Source organism: Nerophis lumbriciformis, linkage group LG23, assembly GCF_033978685.3.
Source record: "Nerophis lumbriciformis linkage group LG23, RoL_Nlum_v2.1, whole genome shotgun sequence".
NCBI lineage: Eukaryota > Metazoa > Chordata > Actinopteri > Syngnathiformes > Syngnathidae > Nerophis > Nerophis lumbriciformis.
The window spans coordinates 39,370,200-39,383,338 of NC_084570.2; the positions used below are offsets into that span (position 1 = coordinate 39,370,200).

The 13,139-nt window shown below is 34.2% G+C and overlaps 1 protein-coding gene across 1 annotated transcript in view; it reads left to right on the top strand.

The window, feature by feature from the left end:
- Positions 1-13,044, top strand: part of LOC133622628 (piezo-type mechanosensitive ion channel component 2) — a 177,838-nt gene extending 164,794 nt beyond the window's left edge. The window contains exons 54-56 of the mRNA XM_072915846.1: positions 819-898; positions 10,891-11,110; positions 11,833-13,044. Of these exons, the coding sequence (XP_072771947.1) occupies positions 819-898; positions 10,891-11,110; positions 11,833-12,088 (556 nt within the window). The 3' untranslated portion in view covers positions 12,089-13,044. The remainder of the gene's footprint in view (positions 1-818; positions 899-10,890; positions 11,111-11,832) is intronic.
- The last annotated feature ends 95 nt before the right edge of the window (positions 13,045-13,139 follow it).

A 13,139-nucleotide genomic window follows, 5' to 3' on the forward strand; every position in this document is an offset into this window, starting at 1 on the left:
GACCATGTTTGATATCAACATCTGCATGAAACTTCCCAAAGACCATGTTTGATATCAACATCTGCAACGATACTTCCCAAAGACCATCTTTGATATCAACATCTGCACGATACTTCTCAAAGACCATCTTTGATATCAACATCTGCACCATACTTTTCCATAGACCATGTTTGATATCAACATCTGCACGATACTTCCCAAAGACCATGTTTGATATCAACATCTGCACCATACTTCCCAAAGACCATGTTTGATATCAACATCTGCACCATACTTCCCAGAGTTCATGTTTGATATCAACATCTGCACGATATTTCCCAAAGGCCATCTTTGATATCAACATCTGCACAATACTTCCCAGAGACCATGTTTGATATCAACATCTGCACGATACTTCCCAAAGACCATGTTTGATATTAACATCTGCACCATACTTCCAAAAGACCATGTTTGATATCAACATCTGCACCATACTTCCAAAAGACCATGTTTGATATCAACATCTGCACCATACTTCCCAAAGACCATCTTTGATATCAACATCAGCACGATACTTCCCAGAGACCATGTTTGATATCAACATCTGCATGATACTTCCCAGAGACCATGTTTGATATCAACATCTGCATGATACTTACCAAAGACCATGTTTGATATCAACATCTGCACGATACTTCCCAAAGACCATGTTTGATATCAACATCTGCACCATACTTCCCAGAGACCATGTTTAATATCAACATCTGCACCATACTTCCCAAAGACCATCTTTGATATCAACAAATAGATGATGACCACTTCCTGTATCGCCAACCTAGGATGATCAACTCCCTGCTGCCAAAGTTCCTGAGGGGACCCAAAGGGGCAGAGTCCAAGATGGCCACCAGGATGGACGTGGGTCAGTGAAGATGGCGTCACACACATGAAACATTTATATAGGTGCATGATTCATCTTCCTATTGTGTTGTTATTGAACATCAAACTTCATACATTATACAATATTCATTCAACAATAAACATTATACATTAAACAATAAACATTATACATGACAGAATATTCATTAAACATAAAAAATTATACACGACACAACATTCATGAAACATTATACATTAAACCAGGGGTGGCCAACCAGTCAGAAACTAAGAGACACTTTTTTTTACTGTGTTACTGGAAAGAGCCACATCCTACACATAGGCACAAATGAACATCACCCCTTCCCTTCCTCACTCACACACACACACACACACACACACACACACACACACACACACACACACACACACACACACACACACACACAGACCTCTGCTCAGCCAGATTTATTGTAAATGTCACACACCAATATGACTCTGACAGTACTAAGATCACAGGCCAGTTATTTTCAACAATGAACATTGTGTGCACAGTCTCACACACACACAAACTCTCAGTTCAACCAAGTCCACAAACAAAAATATAATATTTTTTCTCTTACTATGCATGTTGCTTAGTGGGACTTCTGACATTCCTTGTGACGCTGAAGATTTGAAGCTTTGTAATGCGCTAATGACGCCTGACATATAAGGCAGAATGGCTTGCCATTACGTTCAACAAAAAAATATAAACTCTCCCACTCTGTTAAAAATGTCCTGTGTTCTTCTTCATATTTTCGTTTTGCTGTGCTTTTTTCCCCTGCCATTTTGAGAGCAAACTTGTCACAAATTGTTTACCGTATTTTCCGCACTATAAGGCGCACCGGATTATTAGCCGCACCTTCTATGAATTACATATTTCATAATTTTGTCCACCAATAAGCCGCCCCGGACTATAAGCCGCGCCTACGCTGCGCTAAAGTGAATGTCAAAAAAACGCTGCGCTAAAGTGAATGTCAAAAAAACAGTCAGATAGTTCAGTCAAACTTTAATAATATATTGAAAACCAGCGTTCTAACAACTCTGTCCCAAAATGTACGCAAATGTGCAATCACAAACATAGTAAAATTCAAAATGGTGTAGAGCAATAGCAACATAATGTTGCTCGAACGTTAATGTCACAACACACAAAATAAACATAGCGCTCACCTTCTGAAGTTATTCTTCATTCGTAAATCCTTCGAATTCTTCGTCTTCGGTGTCCGAATTGAAAAGTTGCGCAAGCGTGGGATCCAAAAATGGCCGGCTCCGCCTCGTCGAAGTCATCGGATTCAGTGTCGCTGTTGTTGTGCAGCAGTTCTGTGAATCCTGCCTTCCGGAAAGCTCGGACCACAGTTGTGACCGAAACTATCTGCCCAGGCATTTACGATCCACTGGCAGATGTTGGCGTATGTCGACCGGCGCTGTCTGCCCGTCTTAGTGAAGGTGTGTTCGCCTTCGGAGCTGTGTGAAAAAAGCCACCCGGCCTCTTCGCGTAAACTTCCCTTAACCACTCGCTCATCTTTTCTTCATCCATCCATCCCTTCGAGTTAGCTTTTATGATGACGCCGGCTGGAAAGGTCTCTTTTGGCAAGGTCTTCCTTTTGAATATCACCATGGGTGGAAGTTAGCATGGCAAGCTAGAACCACAGTGAAGGATGACTTCTCATTCCCTGTGGTGCGAATATTCACCGTACGTGCTCCCGTTCCACAGTGCAGTTCACAGGAATATCAGTTGCTGTGAAATACGGTAGTAATCCGTGTGCGGATGGAGAGATTGCGTCTTTTTATGAACCGGATCCTTGTCGCGTAGTAGGAGCCATTTTGTGGTCTTTACAGATGTAAACAGGAAATGAAACGTACGGTGATATCCGCGCGTTTTTTCTTCTTCTTCCGGGGGCGGGTGAAGCGCTTCCTGTTCTATGGGGGCGGGTGCTTTCCTTGGCGGTTGCTTGCGTAGAAGAAGAAGCGCTTCCTGTTCTACCGGGAAAAAAGATGGCGGCTGTTTACCGAAGTTGCGAGACTGAAACTTTATGAAAATGAATCGTAATAAAGCGCACCGGGTTATAAGGCGCACTGTCAGCTTTTGAGAAAAATTGTGGTTTTTAGGTGCGCCTTATAGTGCGGAAAATACGGTACTACTGTGATCTCACGCACATGCATGTTTGACGTCACTCAAACCGGCTTCGGCTTCTTCTTCTTATGTTAGACTGACCATCCGTCCTCTTTTCCCTGGACATGTCCTCTTTTGCAGGGCTGTCCGGGCGGGGTTTCTTAAATGCCTCAAATGTCCGGCATTTTGAGTTAGGGTTGCGTGTATTTTCAATGTACGTCCAGGGTTAAGAACGGGTTAAAAACAAAACAAATTGTGGAGGCGAGCTCACACAGCAGCATTCGTGAGGGAGGGGCAGAGACAGAGAGCGAGAGCGCGAGAGAGTCAAGAGACAGACAGAACACAAGAGAGAGATGTGGAGAGACAGACAGGACAAAAAAGAGAGAGATGCCGAAACGTAAATGCAACTTCACAGATGATTTGCAGAAAAGGTATCCGTGTTTTGGTCCTGGCCGTGACACATGGGAAGCAGAATGCACTGTGTGCAAAGCAGGAAGGTATATATCTGTGGCAATTAGTGATCTACAAGCCCACATCGCCACTACAAAACAGCTGCGCAGGGCGAGAGCTCGTCTGCTCTGTTTTGTTGAAATACAATTAACTTGTTTTGAGGCATTATTTGTTTACATTGTATACAAGAGGTTATTTGGAATATTTCTACGTCTGCACTTTTTCTAAAACTGAATGTTACAGAATATAAGTGTGACTTATTTTGTTATACTGTCAAGCAGTGTTGGCGTTACCGCACTTTGTGTGTCTTTTTACGCATTGAAATCAGAAAGGACGTGCAATTCCTGAAGCCCGCGTGTCTTCCGCCCGGTTTGCTTTTTTTTTTTTTGGATCCATTATCGCTTTCCGACAGTGTTTTCTTTTGTTTATATTTGCCGGGTCAAATTTCCGTCCCCGTTTATTACGTTTTTATTGGTCATGAATTTTGATTCGCCAAAAGTTTTATCAGTGACAAATACTGCCTCAGTTTGCACTCAGACAAGTTTACCGCGAGGGGCTGTCAAAATAAAGACTTGATGGTAAACACTAAGGCACTAATAGAGTTGTTACACCCTTCCTGCTTCCGGCTCCCAGACCGTAGTCGAGGAGCGCAGGGGAGACGTTCCTCCAGGGCCGATGTACTTCGGGGGTAACACCCTTCACTTTACCCGGCAGTAGGTCTTTACAGCTCCGGACTCCAGGGTGAATGACGAGGCCGGCGGTTTGTTGCAACTTTGTGACTTTATTGGTGTATTGCACGCAGCCATCCACCAAGCTACTAGCACCTGCACACACTCACTGTTACCGCTCCCTCACCTCTCTCGCCCACCCACTCACTGAAGTCACTCACCTCACATGCTGTCATATCTTAAAGGGCCACACACACACAAACGCTACTCTCATAACAGTTAAGAGCCGCATGAGGCTCGCGAGCTGGCCAGGTCTGCATTAAACAATAAACATTATACATGATACAATATTCATTAAACATTATACATTAAACAATAAACATTATACATGATACAATATTCATTAAACATTATACATTAAACAATATACATTATACATGATACAATATTCATTAAACATTATGTATGATGCATGAAACATTATACATTAACCAATAAACATTATATAGTGTACATTACTCTTTTAACATTATGCGATAAACATTAAATATTAAAACGATACATTAAACATTTTACACTAAATATGATACATGATACATTAAATATAGATTAAGCATTATACATGATACATTAAACAACATTATATATTATATGTTAATCATTATACAGGATATATTATACATAGTTTATACATTATACATTGTACATTAAACAATAAACATATATGTTAAACACTGTACAGGATATATTAAACATTATAGTTTAAACATTATGCATGTTACATTAAACATTATACATGTTACATTCAACATTATACATGGTACATAAAACATTTTACATCAAATATACATGATTCATATTAAACTTTACACATTAAACATACATGATACATTATATATAAACATTATACAATAAACATCATACATTACATATTAAACATTATACATTAAACATGATACATTACACATTCAACTTTACACATTAAACATAGATGATACATTATATATAAACGTTATACAATAAACATCATACATTACATATAAAACATACATCAAACGTTAAACATGATACATTACACATTCAACATAGATGATACATTAAATATATATAAATGTTGTACATTAAACATAAAACATTATACATTACATATTAAGCATTATACATACATGAAACATTAAACATTATATATAAATGTTATACCTCAAACATTATACATTACATATTAAACATACATGATGCATTAAACATTATTATACATGGTGCATTATAACAATACATTATACAATTAACATTAAGCATTATACATGAAACATACATAATACATCAAAATAATGCATCATACACTACACACAATACATATATATTAAAGATGATACATTTACATGACACGTCAAACATACATGATACAGTAGACATTATACATTAAAAATAATATGTAATACAGTAAATATTAAGCAATATACATGATACATTAAATGTTATACATGATAAACATTAAACATGATACATTACTATGAAAATGTGATACATTAAACATTATACATGATGCATTAAACGTGATATTTTACTTAAGAGTTTTTAATCACAAACTGAAAGTAAAACATTACAAAATGTTTCTGTCTGACTTTCACAATTAAATATTATTTTATTAAAGTTAATTTAAATTAAGCATGCAAATAATTTACTCTTATTTCTATATATTTTGTATACATTATTTGTATGTGTTATCATCAATAATTATTATTAAGTGTTATCAATCAATATTTCAAATCTGATCGTTTAACATCACATATTTTTATGCAATTTGTGTTCAGGAAGTTTTATCATTGACATACATGAAGTATTATCATTCACACATTGACATACATGAAGTATTATCATCCACATACATGAAGTATTATCATTCACATACATGATGTACTATCATTCACATATTGACATACATGAAGTATTATCATTCACATACATGATGTATTATCATTCACATATTGACATACATGAAGTATTATCATTCACATACATGAAGTATTATCATTCACATATTGACATACATGAAGTATTATCATTCACATACATGAAGTATTATCATTCACATATTGACATACATGAAGTATTATCATTCACATATTGACATACATGAAGTATTATCATTCACATATTGACAGACATGAAGTATTATTATTCACATACATGAAGTATTATCATTGACATATTGACATATATTAAGTATTATCATTCACATACATGAAGTATTATCATTGACATACATGAAGTATTATCATTCACATTTTGACATACATTAAGTATTATCATTCACATACATGAAGTATTATCATTCACAAATTGACATTCATGAACTATTATCATTCACATACACGATGTATTATCATTAACACATTGACATACATGAAGTATTATTATTTACATACATGAAGTATTATCATTCACACATTGACATACATGAAGTATCATCATTCACATACATGAAGTATTATCATTCACATATTGACATACATGAAGTATTATCATTCCCACATTGACATACTCCATGTATGTGAATGATAATACTTCATTTATTATCATTCACATACATGAAGTATTATCATTCACATACATGAAGTACTATCATTCACAAATTGACATACATGAAGTATTATCATTCACATACATGATGTATTATCATTCACACATTGACATACATGAAGTATTATCATTCACACATTGGCATACATGAAGTATTATCATTCACATACATGAAGTATTGTCATTCACATATTGACATACATGAAGTTTTATCATTCACATACATGAAGTATTATCATTCACATATTGACATACATGAAGTATTATCATTCACATACATGAAGTATTATCATTCACAAATTGACATACATTAAGTATTAGCATTCTCACATTGACATACTTCATGTATGTGAATGATAATACTTAATGTATTATCATTGACATACATGAAGTATTATCATTCACATACATGAAGTATTATCATTCACATACATGAAGTATTATCATTGACATACATGAAGTATTATCATTGACATACATGAAGAATTATCATTCACATACATGAAGTATTATCATTCACATATTGACATACATGAAGTATTATCATTCACATACATGAAGTATTATCATTCACATACATGAAGTATTATCATTGACATACATGAAGTATTATCATTGACATATTGACATACATGAAGAATTATCATTCACATACATGAAGTATTATCATTCACATATTGACATACATGAAGTATTATCATTCACACATTGACATACATGAAGTATTATCATCCACATACATGAGGTATTATCATTCACATATTGACATACATGAAGTATTATCATTCACATACATGAAGTATTATCATTCACATATTGACATACATGAAGAATTATCATTCACACATTGACATATATGAAGTATTATCATCCACATACATGAAGTATTATCATTCACATATTGACATACATTAAGTATTATCATTCACATACATGAAGTATTATCATTCACATACATGATGTATTATCTTTCACATATTGACATACATGAAGTATTATCATTCACATATTGACATATATGAAGTATTATCATTCACATATTGACATACATGAAGTATTATTATTCACATACATGAAGTATTATCATTCACATATTGACATATATTAAGTATTATCATTGACATACATGAAGTATTATCATTCACATACATGAAGTATTATCATTCACATATTGACATACATGAAGTATTATCATTCACACATTGACATACATGAAGTATCATCATTCACATACATGAAGTATTATCATTCACAAATTGACATACATGAACTATTATCATTCACATACATGATGTATTATAATTCACACATTGACATACATGATGTATTATTTACATACATGAAGTATTATCATTCACACATTGACATACATGAAGTATCATCATTCACATACATGAAGTATTATCATTCACATATTGACATACATGAAGTATTAGCATTCACATACATGAAGTATTATCATTCACAAATTGACATACATGAAGTATTATCATTCACATACATGATGTATTATCATTCACACATTGACATACATGAAGTATTATCATTCACACATTGACATACATGAAGTATTATCATTGACATACATGAAGTATTATCATTCACATATTGACATACATGAAGTATTATCATTCACATACATGAAGTATTATCATTGACATTTTGACATACATTAAGTATTATCATTCACATACATGAAGTATTATCATTCACAAATTGACATTCATGAACTATTATCATTCACATACATGATGTATTATCATTAACACATTGACATACATGAAGTATTATTATTTACATACATGAAGTATTATCATTCACACATTGACATACATGAAGTATCATCATTCACATACATGAAGTATTATCATTCACATATTGACATACATGAAGTATTATCATTCCCACATTGACAAACTTCATGTATGTGAATGATAATACTTCATTTATTATCATTCACATACATGAAGTATTATCATTCACATACATGAAGTACTATCATTCACAAATTGACATACATGAAGTATTATCATTCACATACATGATGTATTATCATTCACACATTGACATACATGAAGTATTATCATTCACACATTGACATACATGAAGTATTATCATTCACATAAATGAAGTATTGTCATTCACATATTGACATACATGAAGTATTATCATTCACATACATGAAGTATTATCATTCACAAATTGACATACATTAAGTATTAGCATTCTCACATTGACATACTTCATGTATGTGAATGATAATACTTAATGTATTATCATTCACATACATGAAGTATTATCATTGACATATTGACATACATGAAGTATTATCATTGACATACATGAAGTATTATCATTGACATACATGAAGTATTATCATTGACATACATGAAGTATTATCATTGACATATTGACATACATGAAGAATTATCATTGACATACATGAAGTATTATCATTGACATATTGACATACATGAAGTATTATCATTGACATACATGAAGTATTATCATTGACATACATGAAGTATTATCATTGACATATTGACACACATGAAGAATTATCATTGACATACATGAAGTATTATCATTCACATATTGACATACATGAAGTATTATCATTCACACATTGACATACATGAAGTATTATCATCCACATACATGAGGTATTATCATTCACACATTGACATACATGAAGTATTATCATTCACATACATGAAGTATTATCATTCACATATTGACATACATTAAGTATTATCATTCACATACATGAAGTATTATCATTCACATACATGATGTATTATCATTCACATATTGACATACATGAAGTATTATCATTCACATATTGACATACATGAAGTATTATCATTCACATATTGGCATACATGAAGTATTATCATTCACATATTGACATATATGAAGTATTATCATTCACATATTGACATACATGAAGTATTATTATTCACATACATGAAGTATTATCATTCACATATTGACATATATTAAGTATTATCATTGACATACATGAAGTATTATCATTCACATACATGAAGTATTATCATTCACATATTGACATACATGAAGTATTATCATTCACACATTGACATACATTAAGTATTATCATTCACATACATGAAGTATTATCATTCACAAATTGACATACATGAACTATTATCATTCACATACATGATGTATTATAATTCACACATTGATATACATGATGTATTATTTACATACATGAAGTATTATCATTCACACATTGACATACATGAAGTATCATCATTCACATACATGAAGTATTATCATTCACATATTGACATACATGAAGTATTAGCATTCACATACATGAAGTATTATCATTCACAAATTGACATACACGAAGTATTATCATTCACATACATGATGTATTATCATTCACACATTGACATACATGAAGTATTATCATTCACACATTGACATACATGAAGTATTGTTATTCACATATTGACATACATGAAGTATTATCATTCACATATTGACATACATGAAGTATTATCATTCACATACATGAAGTATTATCATTCACAAGTTGACATACATGAAGTATTATCATTCCCACATTGACATACTTCATGTATGTGAATGATAATACTTCATGTATTATCATTCACATACATGAAGTATTATCATTGACATACATGAAGTATTATCATTGACATATTGACATACATAAACTATTATCATTATCGCTAATGCTAGCTATATGCTAATATTAGCTATAAACTAACATTGGCTTTATGCTAATGTTAGTTTTATGCTAATAGTAACTATGAACTAATGCTAGCTGTAAGCTCATGATAGCTATTAGCTAATGCTAGCTATATACTAATATTAGGTTTAAGCTCATTTTAGCTATGAGCTATTGCTAGCTACATGCTAATGCTAGCTATAAGCTAATGTGAGAAGGTATTACTTTAACAATAGGTTTATTATTGTGTGTATAGTCCCCAAGTGTGTTCTATTTATATTATTATTACTTCAATATACTTGAATGTACTTTAAAATACTTGAATGTAATTTGAACTACGTGAAAGTATTTTGAAATACTTACATATACTTAGATAGATAGATAGTACTTTATTGATTCCTTCAGGAAAATTAAAAAGATCTACAGTAGTTAAAGTACTTAGTACTACTACTTCCTTGCAGGGCCGACGGAGCGTCCAGAAGTCCTGTCCTTCTTCAGACCTTTGACATTGTCACTGCAGAAGGTCAACAGCTCCTCCCAGCAGGAAGCTGACCAATGGTGGCTTCTGCAGGAGTGCCCGCCCTCTCCGCTCTCGTCCAATCACAAGTGTCGCAGCATCGAGATCACAGTCTTCAACGACAAGGTCAGCCCCGCATCTCTGGGCTTCCTGGCTGGACACGGGTAGGTCACATGACAGCTCTTGCCTCATATAGAGGATCTTTGACTCGGGCTTTTACATTTAGTCAGCAAAGCTCTCCCCTCATATAGAGGATCTTTGACTAGCGTTTTTACATTTAGTCAGAAGAACTCTCTCCTCATATAGAGGATCTTTGACTAGGGTTTTTACATTTAGTCAGCAGAGCTCTCGCCTCATATAGAGGATCTTTGACTAGGGATTTTACAGTAAGTCAGCAGAACTCTCGCCTCATACAGAGGATCTTTGACTAGGGTTTTTACATTTAGTCAGCAGAGCTCTCGCCTCATATAGAGGATCTTTGACTAGAGATTTTACAGTAAGTCAGCAGAACTCTCGCCTCATAAAGAGGATCTTTGACTAGGGTTTTTACATTTAGTCAGCAGAGCTCTCGCTTCATATAGAGGATCTTTGACTCGGGATTTTACAGTAAGTCAGCAGAACTCTCGCCTCATATAGAGGATCTTTGACTAGCGTTTTACATTTAGTCAGCAGAGCTCTCGCCTCATATAGAGGATCTTTGACTAGGATTTTTACATTTAGTCAGCACAGCTCTCGCCTCATATAGAGGATCTTTGACTCGGGTTTTTACAGTAAAACATTGAAGTGCTTCTGTCATCTACTGTATAAGAAAATAATGAGTCATGTGTTGACTAGACAGATATTGGTCGAGGGCCAATCCCAGCTGACTCTCTAACCCCTCCCCCAGCATCGTGGGTCTCTACATGTCGGTGGTCTTGGTCATCGGTAAATTCGTGCGAGAGTTCTTCAACGGCATCTCCCGCTCCATCATGTTTGAGGAGCTGCCGTGTGTGGACCGTGTCCTCAAGCTGTGCACAGACATCTTTGTGGTGCGCGAGACGGGCGAGATGGAGCTGGAACACACACTCTTTGAGAAGCTCATTTTCCTCTACCGCTCGCCAGAGACCATGATCAAGATGACCAGAGAAAAGAAGGACAGCTAGCAAGCTACACCACACAAACGTCCAATTGTCTCCCTTTCTTCAACTCTTTGCCTTACGCGTTACTAACATGTTACAGATTAATTACATGTTACTAACTTGTTACATGTTATGTTACTAACTTGTTAGTTACGTTACTAACTTGTGTTACTAACCTGTAATTTACATCTTACTAACCTGTAACTGTGTTACCATCTTGTTAGTTTAATGTATCCTGTTAAGTTTTTTTTGTTACTAGCAGGTAACGTGTTACTAATCTGTAACTTAACGCATTACCATCTTGTTAGTGTCATATTGCTAACCTGTTACATGTTGCTAATGCGGTACTAACATGTTTGTTTAATGTTCCTAACCTATAGCTAACTTGTAACAACCCTTTTAGTTACATGTTACTAACCAGTAACTTGGCACTAACGTGCTACTATCTTGTTAGTTTCATATTACTAATGCTTTACTAACATGTTAGTTTAATGTTATTAACCTGTAACTGTGTTCCTAATGTTACTTACCAGTTAGTTCTGTTAAACTGTTAGTTGTTTCATGTTGCTAACCCGTTACCAGAGTAGTTTCATGTTTATAACCATGACTAACATGTTATTAACCTGTAACTTGTTAGTTTCATGTTACTAACCTTTTACTTTCAAGTTACTAACCTGTTCGTTCTGTTAGCCTGTAGTTCCATGTTACTAACGAGTTACATTTGTTTCATGTTAATAACTTGTAACTTAAGTGTTACTAACCTGTTAATTCCATGTTACTACCCTGTTACATGATACTTACCTGTTACTAACATGACTAAGTGATTGCATGTGTGTGTAATTAGGATGCACTTCCTAATGAGAGGTCATGTTGCGTGTAATTCTTGACTGCAACCAGCAGAGGCGCTGTGATGTTTGCTGTCTGAACGAGTCCATCATCATTACTCGTTTCTTCTATTTCAGTTGAATAATAAAACTTAATGATCCATGTACCCCGTCTACTGGGTCATTTTTGTCACGATATTTGGATTAAAAACACTTCTTTGATTTCAGCAACCTCGTTAGGCCACCAAATA